This window comes from Grampus griseus (genome assembly GCF_964374135.1).
Source record: "Grampus griseus genome assembly, chromosome: 14".
In the NCBI taxonomy this organism is placed as follows: Eukaryota; Metazoa; Chordata; class Mammalia; order Artiodactyla; family Delphinidae; genus Grampus; species Grampus griseus.
The window spans coordinates 47209551-47232754 of NC_139008.1; the positions used below are offsets into that span (position 1 = coordinate 47209551).

General features: G+C 39.3%; 1 protein-coding gene across 1 annotated transcript in view; it reads right to left on the reverse strand.

Moving 5' to 3' along the window:
* MACROD2 (mono-ADP ribosylhydrolase 2) overlaps nt 1-23204 on the reverse strand; it is a gene marked incomplete at its 3' end in the record, with an annotated part of 1963559 nt that overhangs the window by 1337009 nt on the left and 603346 nt on the right. Inside the window, 1 exon segment of the mRNA XM_082670986.1 lies at nt 1376-1492. Within this exon segment, the coding sequence (XP_082527112.1) occupies nt 1376-1492 (117 nt within the window).

Sequence of the window (23204 nt, forward strand, 5' to 3'; positions counted from 1 at the left end):
TATATCACAGAGGTAGTATGGTGGTAAGAAGGAAGAATGACCAATCTTGGTAAACACGGAGCCATATAATCCTGGAAAGGGAAACCACCTTTAACACTCAGCACCTCTGAGTCAGAGGGAGAGGTGCTCTAAACACCATTACACACAAGGGACTTTATTTGACATAAATATATATTCCAAGTAGGACGGAGGGCCATTTGGCCCATGATTTGACTTTCACACAAGGTAAAAACACTAACAAGAAAAGAAAAATGAGAAGTCATTAAAGGAAAAATTAAACAGTATATAGTGGATATACTTTCACTAGCAACACACCGTAAGGTATACAGAATGCAGTATTATAATGTTACAAAGCAAAATACCATTTTAATATATTACTGTTTACTAAAAATCTTCAAATGTAAACATACTTTAAAATAGAACACACTACCTCTCCACTTACACATATCCATAACAAATTCATTTTTATACAACCTGTCTATACAGAGCCCAAAAATTATGTCATGATTTTTAAGTCACATATTCTCCACTACTAAAACAGAAAAAAAAAAAAAAATCAGCTTCACTTTTACAAAAAGTGTATTCACCAGGAGGTATCATATAAAGCAGGTGAATGGAATAAACAACTAATTGGTTTCCCAATTTCCAATCAATGCATGACTTAATGGTGCAATGAAACCCTCTACCTCCACCCCCCAACCCCAGATTATGTGATAAAAAAAATCTGTTCCTTTAACCAGTTTCTCTTTCAGTATTTTTACTCCACATCACCCCACCCAGCTGGCTAAACGACTAAGCAACAAGGTCAATCAAATGCAGTACTTCTCTCCATTCAAATATAATGGAAAATTTGACCATTCCACATTCAAAGAGCAAATACATTCTCACTCTGACAACCACATTCCAATGGCTTTTCCTGAAAGCCAAGTGTGACAGATGCCTCGGCTGTAACTGCCAATCAGCCTTTACATGGCAGCTGAAAACACAATACATCACTTTGATCTCCTTTGCTCTAAACACATCCACAATCAAGAAACCTGAACAAGGAATAAGAAATTGGCATCATTTCTAGAAGCTGTCACTCCACGGCACTTAAATACTATAAGGTATACTATGCTCATATTTTTATTTCTCTGTTTCAGAGACCCTCTGTCAAAGATCCGAGCAAAAATCACCTACAATTAAACATCGCACATTTATATACTCGGAGACGTACTTGGAAAACACATTTCATTACCGTGTACAAAATCTTAATAAAAGTACATTCAATTAAATACCACTGCTACCACTTCCTCTTCCAGTTACCCACTTGAGGACTAGAACAAGGTAAGAGTGCTCATCTGATTTTGAAAGTGTTCAAAAGAGCTGTACTCACATTTTGCAGGCAGGTCATAGCCACACGTGATTTTTGCATGTCCAGTTTCACAGCCGTTCAGGTTACGACATTCAGCGACCAAACAGGGGCCAGCTGCTCTGTGAATACAGCCGTCCACTGGAGGAGAGAGAAGAAAGTTAGCCTATATTTGGCCTTTTGGAAATAAATGCAAAACTTCGGATAGGGAAAGAAAAGGAACTCAAGTTTTTCCTCTTAGAAATCACCGTAGTCCCATGGAAGAAAATCCATGGTATTCAATCCCTTAAACATGTTTTTCTTCTCTCTTTCTCTCTCTCCCTTTGGTTTGTGTGGTGAGCAGAAGCATAAGGGTTACAGAAACCGTGTGCAGTTAAATGTTAAACAACAGGTTCTCTAGAGGTGGGGGAGCCCTGATTTGTATCCTTTTCCAACTTCAATTGGGTAAATATTTCCACCACGTCCATTTCAAGCTATCAACTCCATGTCACCTAACACAGAATTGGGAAGAAATGCTAACAATTCTATGTCCGAGGTGGTAACTGTTGCCTCTGACACACCACAGGTTATAGAAGAAAGAAACGTCGAGAAGCAAGTGAGAAAGGGGCTCTAGAACATCTGCAGTCACTGCAAAACTGAGAGTGAAGCTGTCAAAGTAAGAACGAGACCTCTAACTTCCTCCGCCCTCAGTGGCACGACACAAATGCAGTAGGTGTCTGCAGGGTACCTGACCGGGGGCTAAATGAGGGGTGAGGTTAGCTTAGGTCTTGAAAAACACCCGGAAGACCACCCTTCACTCACTTGACATGGATGAAAACAAAACCTCCACTGCTCCTGCTGCAGCTCTGCTAACCGAGCAGGCTCTGCCTCTCCCCAAAACAGGGTCTCATCAGCCCTCTGGCTCTCATCCCTGCCCCTACCTCATGTCTGCCCTTCACAGTGAGAATCACCTTTTGAAAATGCACACCTGATGCCACTGAAAATTAAAACTTTACTGGACTAGATTGGGGCCGAGCACACAGCTGGAGGGCTACAAGACCATATGCACATAATTTAGTAGTTAATGAATGAGCCCTTGGACACAGAAGAAATGCAAGACTCTGAAACAAAGGGTTAGAAGACAGAAAGAGAGAGTAATAGTAATCTGGGCTGTGAAAACAGACCAAGACGGAAGAGAGGGGAAGATGGCGGAAGAGTAAGACGCGGAAATCACCTTCCTCCCCACAGAAAACACCAGAAATACATCTACACGAGGAACAACTCCTACAGAACACCTACTGAACGCTGGCAGAAGACCTCAGACCTCCCAAAAGGCAAGAAACTCCCCACGTACCTGGGTAGGGCAAAGGAAAAAATAAAAAACAGAGACAAAAGGATAGGGACGGGGCCTGCACCACTGGGAGGGAGCTGTGAAGGAGAAAAGGCTTCCATACAGTAGGAAACCCCTTCGCGGGTGGAGACTGCGGGTGGCGGAGGGGGAAAGCTTCGGAGCTGCGGCGGAGAGCACAGCAACAGAGGAAAGCACAGCAACAGAGGAAAGCACAGCAACAGGGGTGCGGAGGGCGAAGCAGAGAGATTCCCGCACAGAGGATCAGGGCCGACCGGCACTCACCAGGCCTAGAGGCTTGTCGGCTCACCCGCCGGGGCGGGCGGGGCTGGCAGCTGAGGCTCGGGTTTCGGTCGGAGCGCCGGGAGAGGACTGGGGTTGGCGGCGTGAACACAGCCTGCAGGGCGTTAGTGCACCTCGGCTAGCCGGGAGGGAGTCCGGGGAAAAGTCTGGAGCTGCCGAAGAGGCAAGAGACTTTTTCTTCCCTCTTTGTTTCCTGGTGCGCGAGGAGAGGGGATTAACAGCGCTGCTTAAAGGAGCTCCAGAGACGGGCGCGAGCCGCGGCTAACAGCGCGGACCCCAGCGACGGGCATGAGACGCTAAGGCTGCTGCTGCCGCCACCAAGAAGCCTGTGTGCGAGCACAGGTCACCATGCACACCCCCCTTCCGGGGAGCCTGTGCAGCCGCCACTGCCAGGGTCCCGGGATCCAAGGACCACCTCCCCGGAAGAACACACGGAGCGCCTCAGGCTGGTGCAACGTCACGCCGGCCTCTGCCGCCGCAGGCCCGCCCCGCACTCCGTGCTCCTCCCTCTCCCCCGGCCTGAGTGAGCCACAGCCCCCGAAGCAGCTGCTCCTATAACCCCGACCTGTCTGAGCAAAGAGCAGACGCCCTCTAGCGACCTACACGCAGAGGCGGGGCCAAATCCAAAGCTGAGCCGCTGGGAGCTCTGAGAGAACAAAGAAGAGAAAGGGAAATCTCTCCCAGCAGCCTCAGAAGCAGCGGATTAAAGCTCCACAATCAACTTGATGTACCCTGCATCTGTGGAATACATGAATAGACAACCAATCATCCCAAATTGAGGAGGTGGACTTTGAGAGCAAGATTTATTATTTCCCCTTTTCCTCTTTTTGTGAGTGTGTATGTGTATGCTTTTGTGTGAGATTTTGTCTGTATAGCTTTGCTTCCACCATTTGTCCTAGGGTTCTATCCGTCCGTTTTTTTTTTATTTTTCGTAATAATTATTCTTTATTTTAATAACTTTATTACATTTTATCTTACTTTATTTTACTTTATCTTCTTTCTTTTTTCCTTCCTTCCCTCCTTCCTTCCTTCCTTCCTCCCTCCCTCCCTCCTTTCTTTCTTTCTTTCTTTTTTCCTTCCTTCCTTCCTTCCCTCCTTCCTCCCTTCCTCCCTCCCTCCCTCCTTTCTTCCTTTCTTCCTTTCTTTCTTCCTTTCTTTCTTTGTCTTTTTCTTTCTTTCTTTCTTCCTTCCTTTCTTTCCTTCTTTCTTTCTTCTTATACTAATTCTTTCTTTCTACTTTTTCTCCCTTTTATTCTGAGCCATGTGGATGAAAGGCTCTTGGTGCTGCAGCCAGGAGTCAGTGCTGTGCCTCTGAGGTGGGAGAGCCAACTTCAGGACACTGGACCACAAGAGACCTCCCAGCTCCACATAATATCAGACGGCGAAAATCTCGCAGAGATCTCCATCACAACACCAGCACCCAGCTTCACTCAACGACCAGCAAGCTACAGTGCTGGACACCCTATGCCAAACAACTAGCAAGACAGGAACACAACCCCACCCATTAGCAGAGAGGCTGCCTAAAATCATAATAAGTCCACAGACACCCCAAAACACACCACCAGACGTGGACCTGCCCACCAGAAAGACAAGATCCAGCCTCATCCACCAGAACACAGGCACTAGTCCCCTCCACCAGGAAGCCTACACAACCCACTGAACTAACCTTAGCCACTGGGGACAGACACCAAAAACAACGGGAACTATGAACCTGCAGCCTGCAAAAAGGAGACGCCAAACACAGTAAGATAAGCAAAATGAGAAGACAGAAAAACACACAGCAGATGAAGGACCAAGATTAAAAACCCACCAGGCCTAACAAATGAAGAGGAAATATGCAGTCTACCTGAAAAAGAATTCAGAATAATGATAGTAAAGATGATCCAAAATCTTGGAAATAGAATAGACAAAATGCAAGAAACATTTAACAAGGACCTAGAAGAACTAAAGATGAAACAAACAACAATTAACAACACAATAAATGAAATTAAAAATACTCTAGATGGGATCAATAGCAGAATAACTGAGGCAGAAGAACGGATAAGTGACCTGGAAGATAAAATAGTGGAAATAACTACTGCAGAGCAGAATAAAGAAAAAAGAATGAAAAGAACTGAGGACAGTCTCAGAGACCTCTGAGACAACATTAAACACACCAACATTCGAATTATACGGGTTCCAGAAGAAGAAGAGAAAAAGAAAGGGACTGAGAAAATATTTGAAGAGATTATAGTTGAAAACTTCCCTAATATGGGAAAGGAAATAGTTAATCAAGTCCAGGAAGCACAGAGAGTCCCATACAGGAAAAATCCAAAGAGAAATACGCCAAGACACATATTAATCAAACTGTCAAAAATTAAATACAAAAAAACATATTAAAAGCAGCAAGGGAAAAACAACAAATAACACACAAGAGAACCCCCATAATGTTAAGAGCTGATCTTTCAGCAGAAACTCTGCAAGCCAGAAGGGAGTGGCAGGACATATTTAAAGTGATGAGAAAAACCTGCAACCAAGATTACTCTACCCAGCAAGGATCTCATTCAGATTTGATGGAGAAATTAAAACCTTTACAGACAAGCAAAAGCTGAGAGAGTTCAGCACCACCAAACCAGCTTTACAACAAATGCTAAAGGAAATTCTCTAGGCAAGAAACACAAGAGAAGGAAAAGACCTACAATAACGAACCCAAAACAATTAAGAAAATGGTAATAGGAACATACATATCGATAATTACCTTAAATGTAAATGGACTAAATGCTCCCACCAAAAGACACAGATTGGCTGAATGGAAACAAAAACAAGACCCATATATATGCTGTCTACAAGAGACCCACTTCAGACCTAGAGACACATACAGCCTGAAAGTAAGGGATGAAAAAGATATTCCATGCAAATGGAAACCAAAAGAAAGCTGGAGTAGCAACTCTCATATCAGACAAAATAGACTTTAAAATAACGACTATTAGAAGAGACAAAGAAGGACACTACATAATGATCAAGGGATCGATCCACGAAGAAGATATAACAATTGTAAATATTTATGCACCCAAATAGGAGCACCTCAATACATAAGGCAAATACTAACAGCCATAAAAGGGGAAATAGACAGTAACACATTCATAGTAGGGGACTTTAACACCCCACTTTCACCAATGGACAGATCATCCAAATGAAAATAAATAAGGAAACACAAGCTTTAAATGATACATTAACAAGATGGATTTAATTGATATTTATAGGACATTCCATCCAAAAACAACAGAATACACATTTTTCTCAAGTGCTCATGGAAGATTCTCCAGGATAGATCATATCTTGGGTCCAAAATCAAGCCTTGGTAAATTTAAGAAAATTGAAATTGTATCAAGTATCTTTTCTGATGACAACACTAAGAGACTAGATTACAATTACAGGAAAAGATCTGTAAAAAATACAAACACATGGAAGCTAAACAATACACTACTTAATAACGAAGTGATCACTGAAGAAATCAAAGAGGAAATCAAAAAATACCTAGAAACAAATGACAATGGAGACACGATGACCCAAAACCTATGGGATGCAGCAAAAGCAGTTCTAAGAGGGATGTTTATAGCAATACAATCCTACCTTAAGAAACAGGAAACATCTCGAATAAGCAACCTAACCTTGCACCTAAAGCAATTAGAGAAAGAAGAACAAAAAAATTCCAAAGTTAGCAGAAGGAAAGAAATCATAAAAATCAGATCAGAAATAAATGAAGGAAACGTAGCAAAGATCAATAAAACTAAAAGCTGGTTCTTTGAGAAGATAAACAAAATTGATAAACCATTAGCTGAACTCATCAAGAAAAAAAGGGAGAAGACTCTAATCAATAGAATTAGAAATGAAAAAGGAGAAGTAACAACTGACACTGCAGAAATACAAAAGATCATGAGAGATTACTACAAGCAACTCTATGCCAATAAAATGGACAACCTGGAAGAAATGGACAAATTCTTAGAAATGCACAACCTGCCAAGACTGAATCAGGAAGAAATAGAAAATATGAACAGGCCAATCACAAGCACTGAAATTGAAACTGTGATTAAAAATATTCCAACAAACAAAAGCCCAGGACCAGATGGCTTCACAGGCGAATTCTATCAAACATTTAGAGAAGAGCTAACACCTATCCTTCTCAAACTCTTCCAAAATATAGCAGAGGGAGGAGCACTCCCAAACTCGTTCTACGAGGCCACCATCACCCTGATACCAAAACCAGAGAAGGATGTCACAAAGAAAGAAAACTACAGGCCAATATCACTGATGAACATAGATGCAAAAATCCTCAACAAAATACTAGCAAACAAAATCCAACAGCACATTAAAAGGATCATACACCATGATCAAGTGGGGTTTATTCCAGGAATTCAAGGATTCTTCAATATACGCAAAGCAATTAACGTGATACACCATATTAACAAATTGAAGGAGAAAAACCATATGATCATCTCAATAGATGCAGAGAAAGTTTTCGACAAAATTCAACACCCATTTATGATAAAAACCCTGCAGAAAGTAGGCATAGAGGGAACTTTCCTCAACAAAATAAAGGCCATATATGACAAGCCCACAGCCAACATCGTCCTCAATGGTGAAAAACTGACAGCATTTCCACTAAGATCAGGAACAAGACAAGATTGCCCACTCTCATCACTCTTATTCAACATAGTTTTGGAAGTTTTAGCCACAGCAATCAGAGAAGAAAAGGAAATAAAAGGAATCCAGATCGGAAAAGAAGAACTAAAGCTGTCGCTGTTTGCAGATGACTTGATACTATACATTGCAAATCCTAAATATGCTACCAGAAACCTTGTAGAGCTAATCAATGAATTTGGTAAAGTAGCAGGATACAAAATTAATGCACAGAAATCTCTAGCATTCCTATACACTAATGATGAAAAATCTGAAAGTGAAATCAAGAAAACACTCCCATTTACCATTGCAACAAAAAGAATAAAATATCTAGGAATAAACCTTCCTAAGGAGACAAAAGACCTGTATGCAGAAAATTATGACACTCATGAAAGAAATTAAAGATGATACAAATAGATGGTGAGATATACCATGTTCTTGGATTGGAAGAATCAACATTGTGAAAATGACTCTACTACCCAAAGCAATCTACAGATTCAATGCAATCCCTATCAAACTACCACTGGCATTTTTCACACAACTAGAACAAAAAATTTCACAATTTGTATGGAAACACAAAAGACCCCGAATAGCCAAAGCAATCTTGACAACGAAAAACAGAGCTGGAGGAATCAGGCTCCCTGACTTCAGTCTATACTACAAAGCTACAGTAATCAAGACAGTATGGTACTGGCACAAAAACAGAAAGATAGATCAATGGAACAGGATAGAAAGCCCAGAAATAAACCCATGCTCGTATGGTCACCTTATTTTTGATAAAGGAGGCAGGAATGTACAGTGGAGAAAGGACAGCCTCTTCAATAAGTGGTGCTGGGAAAACTGGACAGGTACATGTAAAAGTATGAGATTAGATCACTCCCTAACACCATACACAAAAATAAGCTCAAAATGGATTAAAGACCTAAATGTAAGGCCAGAAACTATTAAACTCTTAGAGGAAAACATAGGCAGAACACTCTATGACATAAATCACAGCAAGATTCTTTTTGACCCACCTCCTAGAGAAATGGAAATCAAAACAATAATAAACAAATGGGACCTAATGAAACTTCAAAGCTTTTCCACAGCAAAGGAAACCATAAACAAGATGAAAAGACAACCCTCAGAATGGGAGAAAATATTTGCAAATGAAGCAACTGACAAAGGATTAATCTCCAAAATTTATAAGCAGCTCATGCAGCTCAATAACAAAAAAACAAACAACCCAATCCAAAAATGGGCAGAAGACCTAAATAGACATTTCTCCAAAAAAGATATGCAGACTGCCAACAAACACATGAAAGAATGCTCAACATCATTAATCATTAGAGAAATGCAAATCAAAACTACAATGAGATATCATCTCACACCAGTCAGAATGGCCATCATCAAAAAATCTAGAAACAATAAATGCTGGAGAGGGTGTGGAGAAAAGGGAACACTCTTGCACTGCTGGTGGGAATGTGAATTGGTACAGCCACTATGGAGAACAGTATGGAGGTTCCTTAGAAAAACTACAAATAGAACTACCATATGACCCAGCAATACCATTACTGGGCATATACCCTGAGAAAACCATAATTCAAAACGAGTCATGTACCAAAATGTTCATTGACGCTCTATTTACAATAGCCCGGAGATAGAAACAACCTAAGTGTCCATCATCGGATGAATGGATAAAGAAGATGTGGCACATATATACAATGGAATATTACTCAGCTATAAAAAGAAATGAAATTGAGCTATCTGTAATGAGGTAGATAGACCTAGAATCTGTCATACAGAGTGAAGTAAGTCAGAAAGAGAAAGACAAATACTGTATGCTAACACATATATATGGAATTTAAGGGAAAAAAATGTCATGAAGAACCTAGGTGTAAGACAGGAATAAAGACACAGACCTACTAGAGAATGGACTTGAGGATATGGGGAGGGGGAAGGGTAAGCTGTGACAAAGCAAGAGAGAGGCATGGACATATATACACTACCAAACATAAAATAGATAGCTAGTGGGAAGCAGCCCCATAGCACAGGGAGATCAGCTCGGTGCTTTGTGACCGCCTGGAGGGGTGGGATAGGGAGGGTGGGAGGGAGGGAGACACAAGAGGGAAGATATATGGGAACATATGTATATGTATAACTGATTCACTTTGTTATAAAGCAGAAACTAACACACCATTGTAAAGCAATTATACTCCAATACAGATGTAAAAAAAAAAAAGAAAACAGACCAAGATATATTAGCGGTCTGAAGACACACACCCCCACAGTCCACAACACCATGTAATTGATCACTGTCTTATTATTATTATTAATATTTTTGTGAGAAAGCTGGATAATGAGTGGGAAGTTGTCACTGAGGGACATGTAACCTGTCTAATGGCCTCTGCTACCACCAACTGGCGTGGAAACATCACTTTTGGCTGAACAAGTTTCCTAGGGAAACAAGCTCATCTGGGCTTTACTACATCACAGTATAGTATAATGCCTGAGAAGCACCAGCGAAGTGTTTAATACAATGGTATGTGCCCCACTGGTGGTAGTTATTATCTTAAACTCCTTAGATGAAAGTTTTGTGTAAATTTTAACGTAACTATTTTTCTTATATAAAAATGAAAAATATAGAGAAGCAAGAAGAATATGAAAACTACCATTTGCCCTCCCACCTAGAGAATTCTTCAAGATTCTGATGTTCACTCTTACTGGTTATACACATACACACACATATAATTTTTCTCTTACAAAAGTGATTGATAAATTTTGTTCACTCTTTCACATAGCAATTTTACTTTGTGAACTATTACGTAGTTGTTAAAAAGAACAGGCGAATTTTATATGTAAATAGAGTCAGTTCTAAATATGAAAAGATTTCTAAGTGAAATGCCAGGTTTAAAATGTATAAAATATATATGTATATATATTATATATTTTTTTTATGTAGAGTCACAATTTTGTTTACAGTTGTACACATACATACTTACACACATATGCATGTATGTGTACTGGAAAGATAGGCACCAAAACATAAAAAGTGATTATAGGATGGGAAACAGAAGGTGAAACTGTTAAGAAAAATAATTAGGTCCTAATTTCTCTATGTTTAATTTTTTTTACAAGAGCATCAAGAAGAGTATTTTAAAGTGAATACTTTTTTCTTGGCAAAGAGATCATTAGTTTGAAATGGATAACTAAAATAGGATTTGATAGCATACTTAATCATATGCTGTTAAATATTGTCTGAATTATTTAGATTGCAGCCTAATGCAGTTTGTAAATATCTGATTTTCAAAATCTTCATGGTTATACCGGCATTCATGACTGCATTAGGGCAATGAAAGTCTAGCTGAAGTTATTTAATAATAATGACTACAGCTTAAATGTACTGAGTGCATCCATGTGCCAGGCACTATACTGAGGACGACCATATAAGGTACACACGAATTTTATAATCTCCATTTTATAGGAGATTAGAAGAGGTTAGTAACTTGCCTACATTCCCAAAATATTGGCAAGGTGATTTCAAAACCCAGGGCCTGTCTAATGGAGCATCCATACTCTTAACTGCTACAGCTCACTGCCTTTGGGACTTGATTCCAGGCAGCCTCACCTCAATTCTTGCATGTGGCATGTTGAACCACTATATTACATTACTTTTTAATTCCCATCAATTCTGTCTATGAGTTATAATGTACATGCAATCAATCAAATGCACAGATTTTAAGTGCAGTTTTGATGAGTTTTAACAAATGTATATACTCATGTAGCAATGATGCCAATAAAGATACAGTGTCTCCATCAACCCCAAAAGTTCTTCTGTACCCTTTCCATCCAATTTCCCCTCGCACCACCCAGAGGGAGCCCATGTTCCGACTTCAGCCACCTTAGCTAAGTGTTGCCTATTATATAATCTCAAACTTCATATAAGAGATGGAGGATGGGGCTAGCTTCTTTTGCTCAGCATATTTTTTGAGATTCACCTGTGTTGTTGCATGTATTAATAGAGTACTTCATTCCTTTTCATTCCTGAGTAATATTCCATTATTGAATATACCATAATTTCTTTATCCATTCATCTGTGAATGGATATTGGAGTATTTATATTGTTAGCTATTATGAATAAATCTTCACATTTTCACAGATCCTTTTGTGGCCATATGTTTTCATTTCCATTGGACAAACACCTATGAGTAAAATTGCTGGGTTGGTATATGTTTTCCTTTTTAAAGAACTAACATACAGTTTTCCCAAGTGATTATACCAATTTACATATACCCCCAGCAACGTATGAGAGTTCAAATTTTAGCAGTCTTTTGGTGTTGTCAGCCTATTTAATTTTAGCAGTCCTAATAGACATAAAGAGGTATCTCGTGATTTCAATTTGCATTTCCCTGGTGATTAATGGTGTTAAGTATCTTGCCAAGTGATTATTGGCCATTTATATACATTCTTTTTGGAAGTGTCTGTCCATGTCTTTCGCTAATTTTTATTGTCTTTTTTATTACTGAGTTATGTTAAATGTACTATTAGTTTCATAGATTTTTTTTTTAAATTTCAGATATTTTATTTTTTCAGTTCTTGTGATTTTCATTCGGTTCTTCTTCTTACAGTTTTCATATCACTCCTGGAATTTCCCATCTCTTAACCCATTATATCCATCTTTTCATGTAAATGCATTAACAGATTTCACATAGTAATTTTAAAGTCCCCCATCTGCTAATTTCAATATTTAGGTTAGCTATGAATCTGTTTATATTGACTGATTTTCATATGACTCTGGGTCACATTTTCTCATTTCTTTGCATGTCTAATAATTGCTGATGGCATATGAACATTGTGAATATGTTGGGGAGTCTTTAGATTTTATTTTCTTTCTCCAAATGGTATTGAAATTTATCCCAGCAGGTAGTTAAATGACTGCCAGGTAATAAGGAGGCTTAGTTTTAGGCTTTGTTAAGGCTGCTCTATTTCAGTTTTTCCCTTAGTCCTTGGATGTTGTCTTTACTCCTAAAGCATGGACCTTCGGGGGTTTCAGTGGAAATCCCAAGTTGTTTGGCAACTCCCTCTAATCTGCGGGAGTAAAATTCTAAACTCTATATCCCTACAGTGAGAAGATGATGAATGCTCTGTGCAGTGCGTTCAGGCTTCCAGCTTTTGTTTTCTTCCTCGTCTCCGTGAAGTCTTTCCCTGCACAAGCACAGCTCAAGGCTTAGCCAAGGATTAAAGAGGTATTTATTTATAGATCTGGGGGTTCCCCCTCTGTGACTGTCCCTGTTCTGGAGTCCTTATCTCAATTCCTAGTCATTCTGATAAATCTGATTCAGTTCTATGATTCCTATAGCCAATAAACCTGTTGCTTTTGGTTTGAGCTCCATCAGCCACGTGCCAGGTAGGGTAGAAGGAGCCCTCCGGGTCAAAGCTATTTAAATGTAGATTTCACCCAGTATGGTTTCCTTCTTTCAGGAGATTGCCTGCTTTTAGTTGCTCTCTAGTGCCAGTAAATACTTTTTGTTATTGCTTTTGTATTTGCCAAGAATCTGTATATACTGTTGGTGGGATGGCTAGTCTGATACAAGCTGTCATTATCAGAAGCTGGAAGTGTACACATTTTTGATTGGTTAAAACATGATCTCATATGATTTCACAGCTATATTTGTAGCCCTTTGGGAAAAAAATGTATGAGAGAAAACGTCAGTGGTAATATCAATTGTATCAATTCTGTGCTTAAAAGTATTGTTATGTCTTTGAAAGACAAAAAAAAAAAAAGACTATATATGCACAAACTCAATATGAGAGTTTAAAATTCTGTAATCTATTATCAGTTATTTTGCTAGACTTATTTTCCTAAAATGAAAATCTGATTTTATTACTTCCCTACTAAAGTAATATTTGCCATTCCCCATATTCACATTACAAAACCCTTAATTCCAAAATATGGTCTTTTAGGCCCTTCACAAATGTGGTTCCAATTTGCCCTCCCCACCTCATATCACTCCATTCTTTCTCCTCACACATCTGATCTGGCCACATCTAAATCCTCACGATCCCCTAAACACACCATGATTTCTTTGCATAGTACTCTCTACCAAGGATATCTAGCTACGCCTCCCCTCTCCTTTTCTGCCGAGCAAGGTCTTTCTCATTTTTCAACTTCTAGTTCAAATGTTTTCTCCTCTAAAAAACTATTCACAACCTTTATAGGACACAGTAGTGTCTCTTTATGTTCCCACAATATTCTGGTTTATACACTAATTCCATACTTATAAATTGTTTTATAGCTATTACATAAATAGCAGAATGTGTGTCTCCTCCCTTGGTCTATCAGCTCCTTGAGGGCACAGGAGGTAGCTTATTCTCTTGTAGATCCCCAGCTATCTCAGTAACTGACATTTTGTATGTGTTTAATACAATTGAATTAAATGCAATTAAATCTGAGAGGAAAAGCAGTCTAGCTTTTTTTAAAAAATAATACTGAAGAAGTGGTTAGGTTATTTTAAAGCCAAAGAATCAGAAGTTAAAAAGTAAAGTAATTACACAGCCACAAGGTTATAGTCACAGCTCTAATGATGAGCTTCTATATTAGAAGGGTTAACAATTCACAGAATCTGAAAAGTCATCCACTTCTCGCAGGTCTGGTGCAGCCTGCTGGAAAAAGTGCTCCTTTAGTTTCACTTAGGGTCAGGCTGAAAAGGTAACAAGCTCAATAGTGGCCGATGCGAGATTCAACACAGTAGCACTTTTTCCATCTCCCCCACCCCAGGGTGAGAGGAGATGGAGGACCAACAGTCAACATTCATGCTGACACACAATGTATTCACTCCAACCCAAAATGTCTGAACCTAATTACAATTAAAAAAAAAAAAAAGTCCAAGATCAAAAGTCTGAAAGTTGAACACAATTTTCCAGAGAGATAAGACTATCTTTGCCTCTTGGCCTACCAAATATATATCCTATAGGCAAAAAGAAAACTACAGTCCTTAAATACATAGGTCACCAAAGCCCATTTATTATTTTTTTTCCTGGGCATATAGCTAGACAGCACTTTCTTAGCCTCCCTTCTAGTTATGTGTTGCCATGAGATTGTGTTCTGTTTAAAGGAGTATGAGTAAAAGTGATGTAACTACTTCTATTCCAATCCCTAAAATCCCTGCACACACCCTCTGCCTGGTCTGCCTGTTGTCTGCAGGCTGGATGCAGAGCCTCCAGGGCAAGACTCCAATGCCCCAGGAGACGGTACAGCAACCACATGGCAAGTGCTTGAATCCCTAAATGATTCTGTGGAGCAGAGTTCCACCCCATCCCCACCTCCCATACTGGATGGTGAATCAGTATTAGATAAACTTTTATTATGCAAAGCCACAGAGATTTTGGAATGTTTGTGACAGCAGTTTGCCTTGACTAATACATTTACATCTGTTGTAAATACTACAAGGGTAATTTTCATTCCGGCTGATTATTTTTTTAAACTTTTATGCAAAATATTCAGATTTTAGTACTAGAACGAACATGTTATCTGGGCCATGTTCATTTCCTTCTGTATGCCCATTATCATGCTGGACTCTCAGGTCTCAGTGAACCAAAGCCAGCCTGTCCCATTAACTCAAATAGTTGTTCCTCCTACTTTGTGATCAAAACCAGACTAGTAGAAGATAAAGGCTGAGGACTGCCTCAAAACTGCCCGTGGTATGGTCAGCTAGGAGTGGAGTGAACACTGAGGTCACCCACAGGGCTGCTCTTCATCAGGACTCCCAGGGGTCTGGCTGCAGCTTCTTCCAAAGACCAGGCTTTCTGCTGTACTGACACACCTGTCACTTACCATCCTGACAGCCAGGCCAGAATGCTTGCAGGCAGATGGTTAACTATGGCAAGGGCCTTTAATTCCCAGCATATTTCCTATAGTAACCTAACAAAGGCTAAATTCAGAAGACCTAAGCCTATTAATTAGGCCATCTTAGCTGAGTTTTCTTACACTATAGCCTAGAGAATTAGACCATCTGAGTGAGGGTGGGGTAGAAAGATGGATTTCAGCTGTGCCTGGGGGAAATTATTTTTCACTTTTGTCAATTTTACCTTGTTGTTTAGACTTTGGGAATGTTTTATAGGATAGTCTTATCCCACTATTTAAATAGCTAAAATAAAGTCAAAAGAGATGGGGCATGAAACGACATCAATTTTTCTGACCTAGGATTTATTTTACCCATGGATTCCAAGCCACCTCTCTGGCATTCCTCAGGTAAAGCTCCCCATTTTACACACAAATGAACAAACTGATGCTGACAATAGGGGAGGAAAAAGAAAGCCATAGAGCACTGAATAGGAATCCATCAGATACGGTGGACTAGTGAAGGCAACAGCTAGCAAAAAAAAAGAACCAGGGAAGAGTTCTAAATACATGTTTTAAAAAATGCTAAAAGCACAATTTAGTGAAATCCAGTTATTTTAGAAATTGGCCCTATGAGGTCTCTCCCTTGTCTTACAAAGACAATTTTCTAAACAGTGTTTAGCAAGGGGGATTCTGAAGTTCTTAGATCTGCACATATTCATTTAATCTTCTTCTGTAAATAAAAGACAGTAACTTAATCTAAAAGCTGCCACACAAATCATATTAGCCTGAAAATAAGAGGCTCTCTCATTGAATATATCCCTTAGAAGCTCAAGAGGATACAACAGAGTTCTTTCTAAATCAAATCAACATAAATTTATTAAACTACCTTGTACACAGCATTCTTCAAGAAGCTGTGAGGGGAATCCAATAATGATAATAATACGTCACATCTTTCGAGGATTTACCAAGTGCCTTCCAGGGTGCAAAGTGACTTACAAGCTTTCATCTTATGAGAGGTGGTATTGCAAAGTGGAAAGAAGATGATTCTGGAGGCAGAGGTTTGAGTCCTAGTGCTGCCATTCTAGCTCCCTATGTTCTGATTTTCTCATCTGTAAATTGGAGACCCTCATTCAAAATCACAGGGGTTTTGTCAGGAAATTAGTTATTACATGACAGGTCCTTTGAATAAGGCCTGGCACGTACGTAGGAAGTAGGCAATAAATGTTGATTATGCTATTACATTTAATCAACATAAAAATTTGTACATGTAGGATCTACTAGAATGACTAACAAATAAAGAAGTAGAAGTTAAAGAATTAGTGCAAGATTATGTCATAGCTGGGGTCGGAGCCCATGTTTGCCTAAATTTAAAAGTCTGAGTTCTTAATCCCTACTCTCTCCTACTGCCATTCATGCAAAGAAGTATAAACCATAGTCCCTTCCCTTGGGAACCAAGTGACTAGAAAAGAAAGGCTCAGAGCTAGGTTTTCACCAACCAAAATAAAATGTAGTTGACAATATGTAGAGTATTTTAGTACGGAGAATACGTCTTTTAATAGATCAGCAAAACTTTTGGGTATATTTCACATGTTAATGTGTTACATTTTTAAAGACCTTTGACAAAACCACCTCAAATTTAATTATTAAAACAATTTTGCAAGGTGGGCTGGGACTTTTTAACTTTTCCAATTTTATAGCTGAAATAATTCAATAAGTGCAAAAATAGGCACCCAGAATCATCTCCCTGTGGCAGATATGAATTCAAGTTTTATGGCTCTCAAAGTATCATCTGGGGAGTCTGAGAAAGATACAGATTCCTGGACCCAACCCCAAATCCATGGAATCAGTCTCTCTAGCAGTGAGACCTAGAATCTCCATTTAATATTTTCCACAGGTAATATAGATGCACACAGCCATCTGAGAACTTTGAGAATCATTCCTCCATACTATCTTGCTTTCTTAACAGAGCTCCCGAGAGTGGTGAGTAGTTTGGTCTATGGTGAGTAATCTGACTGTTCACTGCATAACAGTTTGCACTTAGAGCCAGCAATATTAACAGGAACTAGAACTGAAATCCAGTACCAAGTAGGATTTTGATTAAACACTGCTTCACTCAAAGATAGGTATGATGATCATGAAATGCCTTGGGCATGAAGAGGTCCTAGGTGCATGGCCTCCAAAGTGAGGTCACAAGATGTCCATACAGGGAATGGAAGAATATATTCAAACATTTATTGACAGTCATAAATTTTATCTAAACAGATAAGAATGGAGTTCAAATTTACTGATTTTTAACATATAGATGGACAATAGTACTTGTATATAATTTATAAGTAAACACACATATAGGTGCACACTCAATAAATTTGTATTGAAAGAGGTGGACAATTTAAAAAACTTGGAGTCAACAGAGGTGGGGATTAAGAGTGCTCCAGAACCAAACTGCCAGTTGCTATCACTTAGATGTTCCTGCATCTATATAATGGGTATAATATTAGTTCCTACCCTGTAGGAGTCTTATGAGAATTCAATGAGGTGACATTTGTATAGTGCTTAGCTTAGCCTGCATAAGTGCTTAAGGAATCTTAGTGTGGTAGATCTTTCTACCACAGCAATTGATGCACAGAGAATCAGAGCAACTAGTCCCATCTTTGTATTCATGCCCTTGGCAGTGTGACTCTACAGCTTCTCCCATCATGCGATGGAATCTAGGTTGACCTTATATCTTGCTTTGGCCAGTAGAATAAGATAGAAGTGAATCTGTGCCAGTTCTAGTCCTAAGTCTCAAGAAGCCTTTCACGCTTCTGCTCACTTGGAACCCTGCTCAGCTCCCAGGCCAGCCTGGTGAAAAATAAGAAGCCACCTGGAACAGAAACAAACTGAGGCCACCCTAGACTAGCCAGCACTAACTTTCCTGGCAACCGACTACAAACCCATGAGTGAGCCCTGCTAAGACGAGAAGAACTGCCCAGCTTACGGTGAACCCAATAGAATTATGAGTTATATGAATAGTTGGTGTTTTAAGCCACTAAACTTTGGAGGTGGTATATTACACAGAAAGAGCTAACTGGTATACTTAGCCATTATCATCAGGAAAAATACAAAACAACAATCTACTCTCAAGGGAAGACCCAAAGGAATAAGGTTAAATAGCTGTCCTAAACTCTTGGGAAAGAAAGACAATATAGTTGAAGTAATCAGGTGAAAAGCTGATTCCATTAGAGGTTACCTGTAGCCTGCATGAAAGATTTATGTGTCAGGTACTGAACAGCATCAGTGTTCCCTTTAGGGAAGAGAAGAAATATCTGTGAGAAAATACAATGCAACAACAAGAAGATCCACATCTTGAAGCTTCACAGATACGAGGAATTCAGTGATTTGAAACAGCCTTGAGCTGACTTAAAAATTAACTTCTGTTATGAACCTCCTGATCTTTCCAGTCAATTTGACGATGAGACTTGGACTGTGATCCCAGGAGAAAATGGTAAATGTAATAGAATAAACATTTACACGTTTCTCAGCCCAGGAACCTGGAGCAATTTTTACCTATGGGACACCTAACTGTCTTCATCTCTAATCCAAAAGTTTAGTGACTGATCTTTAAAAATCAGGAGACAAAATAAATAAATAAATAAATAAATAAATAAAAATAAAAATCAGGAGACACTTCTAATCTCCTAGAATCTAAGACCTAACTAATTGTGCAGATACCCAAGAAACAGTGATTTTTGTTTCTCCTGTAGAACCTGAATTCCCAAGTGAGGATAAGAGACTATTTCTCAGAAATAGTTACAATAGACCTCCCATTTTTTTTTTTTGGAAAAAATATGAATTAATGAGCTCTGTGTCATCATAATTAGTTTTGAGGGTAAGAAAGTCCAGTTGATTAAAATCTTACTCAGATTATGATAAAGATATATTTAGTTGATGCTAATTTCATGGTAAAGAAATTATTTTACGACCTAACTCAGTATTCCTTCCATGTATCCATGCTATCTCTTAAAAAAAAATATTGATCAAGAAAATGTCATTTTGACGTGGATTACTGGTTGCCTACACACTATCAGTTTTCATTTTCCCTACTAACAGAATCCCTCTATTGACTGGGGTGGCTACATGACCAACTAAAATCTATAATTTGCCATCAGCTCTTTCAAAGATGAAAAAGATAGGTGTAACCAATTTAGGTGGAAGGAGAAGCCATTGTGTGAGCTTCTAGGAAAGCTCATTACAGACGGCTTACTCCCATAGATCTTTTTATACTATTATCACGATGATGGTGATGATGATGATGGTGATTATCTGGCTTTCCCACTCGTCCACCTTCCTGCATGAGACTGAAACTGGGTCAGACTTCAGTAGCCATCATAGTGAGCATGAGCACAAAGACTGGTATGGTAGAAAGAAGAGCTGGTAGGTTCCTGAATCTCTGATGGCATCTGTGGAGATGTCACATTAGTCCTGAACTACTTCACATTTGAGGAGAGAAAACAGTTTCTGCTAATGCATATGTCTCGTGTACGCTAGTATCTGGGGTGGGGAATGGGGTTTCTGTAACTTGAAGCCTAATTCCATTTTTAAATGTGGTAGGCATATATTTTAACTTAGCTGAAGAATGTTCCTGGAAATTCTGGATGAGGACCTTCTCTTTGACCATTAGAGAAGTATTAATGACTAGGAAATTCTGAGCTGACAAAACATTGGAAAGGGAACAAGAGTTGGTAAAACTCCTGACATTTCACTGGAGGGGCCAGGGCAGTACTGACCAGACTAAAGAAGGAAGGGCAGGGAGAAGAATCTAGAATGTGCCAGTCTGGCAGCCATTTGACCTTAGGATCGCTTATATTTCATCAGTTCTCACCAGGGAGGGATATTTCCATCAGCAATAAGGCTGGATTTACTCAGGTAAATGCTACTAAAGGACCCAGAGAAGAGAATGAGGATCATATTTCTCTGGAAGTCCATAGAGACGCTCTGACTAAGCATAAATTTGCCATCAGAGATGACAGGGATTTTCAGGCAGAGAACGTATTAGCTGGTGCCTCAACAGCTCAGTAACACTTTTTTTTTTGTTAATTTGGTAAGTTTGCTTGAGAAGAAAAAATATGCAACTCAGTTTTCATTCAAGGGCGTCCTCATTCCTCCACCCAAGCAGAGACTCTTCTCAAGGAAATATGAAAAGGCAGGTCCTAATACTATATCCCTTGAAAGAATAGTTCCTCAAAATAATCTTCAAGGGCTTCCCTGGTGGCGCAGTGGTTGAGAGTCCGCCTGCTGATGCAGGGGACACGGGTTCGTGTCCCACATGCCGCGGAGCGGCTGGGCCCGTGAGCCATGGCCGCTGAGCCTGCGCGTCCGGAGCCTGTGCTCCGCAACGGCAGAGGCCACAACAGTGAGAGGCCTGCGTACCGCAAAAAAAAAAAAAATCTTCAAATCTGATGTTAATAGAGTCTAAGTATTAATAGATATTTTGACCTTAAGTAAAGAAGAAATAATAACTGTATTCTCTGAGCAGCTGTAATAGACCTGTTTCTAGAGAGTGGCTTTGCCTGGGTTAAAGGCATAGATTGTGTCCTTGTTTCTGTAGAAGTCTTCTTAATAGAGAGCAGGTCAAGCAGAAACACGGGGGAGGGAGACCTCTCTCTTTCCAAGAAATAAGAAATGAGTCAACTTAAATACTTCCTCTTCTATCAGAAAATTCCCAGTAGCTGGGGACATAAGTTCAGAAGCAGGGATGATGAGGTAGGTCAATATTAACAGGTGTCTTGGAGACAACCTCATTTGTTTTATCAGAAAATGAGAGCCATGGAGAAAGGTAATCTTTCCCAAAGGAATTTAGCTTTTAAACTTTAATCGTGTTGTAGAATCTCTTCTCCTCATTTTCTTCCTACAGAAAAGTAAATATGTCATTTTGTGGCTCATACTCCCATCTGCTCCAGGAAATGCTAATGGATTCAGGTGAGTTGAAAAAGGATTAAAAATCTGCATGAGAGAAAAAGAAATCTCTGTGAACTTTCACCTGAATGTCTAGAGGAAAATGATAAAAGCCTGCCTGCATATGTGTATTTGTGGAAACATAAAATCCTGACACACACACGAGAGAATCTTTGTTTGGGTAAAACAGCCACTCACTTGACTTTCCATAGTTTTAAAAGGACTAATGACTCAGGATATCTGTAGGTCTCAGAAGGCAGACTGTTTCTCCAAAGTGCACACATGAAGATGGCATTTACTGCCCCAATCCAAACACTGACTTTCTCTTCTCGCGTTATTATTTTCAGAAGGAACTCTGAGGAACAATCTTATGGGAAGAAAAAACTTAGGGCCAGAAAATATTTTGATAATTCTGCCATGCAATAAAATTATACTTTCTTTCTGGCATTTTTTTTTTTTTTTCTGATTTAAGAAAAAAGAGTTGACTAACTTTTAGCAAAAGGCATTTTTTTTTTCCTGTATTTCATAACTTGACAGTTGTTTAAATTGGAAAAATCTACCCAGTGGAGCTTATAGTAGTTCATAAATTTGATAAAATTTCCTAATTTCTTTTCAGTAAAAAAAATTCAATGTATGTACCTACATGGATGAAGACCTTGCCTTAAAAATTCTAAACTCTCATAGAAATATGTTAGTTAAAAGTTCCCAAAGAGCAAAAAGAGCACCATATAGCAAATGAAATCTTAGCATTAAAAAACAGTATTTAACCTAAACTGATAAGGCAGCAGAATGAATAGTGCTTTTGTCATATGTGATTTCTATAACTAAAATTGCATTTCCATGCATTCATCTAAAGTACTTCTAAATAAATAGAGATCAGATTTTGCCAGGGAATATTTCTACTTAGGAAAAAAGAAAGAATTTCAGAACTATTTCTTTTGGAAATGAAAGTAGGAATTTTTCCCATGGAATCTACAGGAGGGCCCTGGTGCTATCAGACCTGCAGTGGCCATTCAGTCCCCATGTCCTAGGCCTAGGTTATTTGAATGTCAGTTGAGTCCCCCATCTGCAGATCCTCAAAGATGCCCTCCTCCTGTAAGGCTACTACAAGGGGAAATACATTTCCAGAAGTCAATGGAGCAAAACTTTCAGTTTCCTTCCCCTTTTTCTAGTCCAGACCCAGTCACCAGGTCCAAAGCCCTTGTTTTACGGCCTCTTCTAGATAAACTCCTTCTAAATCTATTTGTTCCTTGATGGACACACTGGGGGTGTCTCCCCAGAATGGCAGCTGAATGTGAAGAAAATGTCACAATTTTTTTTCTGCTAGAGAAGGGTCTGTTTGGTGAGAACTTTTTCTTCACATACTCACCCATTAAAAATCAAAAAACGGGCAGCTCAAGCAGTGGAGGCCGCGTGGGAGGAGTAAATAGGTCTCTCCGTGTTGATAAAGCAGGTTCTGTTCATTCTTCAAGTTCACAGAAAAGAGACTTCAGAGAGGATAAAGCCATGGCTGGGATAATCCTGCAGCTCATCGCAATGGCTATTTTCCTTCTCCCCAGCGGAACCATTTTGCCCCATCTAAAGTGCTTGTGGGAGAAGTTAAAATGAGCCACGTGTGCCTTCCCCCACAAAGGGGCCCTATATTTAACATAGCACACGCATCCAACACCTCAGACGGCTTTGAAGAAAGCTGTGTTTATTATGTGGGCTTATGAAATTAAAAGTACAAACTTTCTTATACTGGAAAAATGTGCAGTGAAATTTACAGCCAAAATAAGGAAGCTATGCATAATGTAACTCTTGGCAAG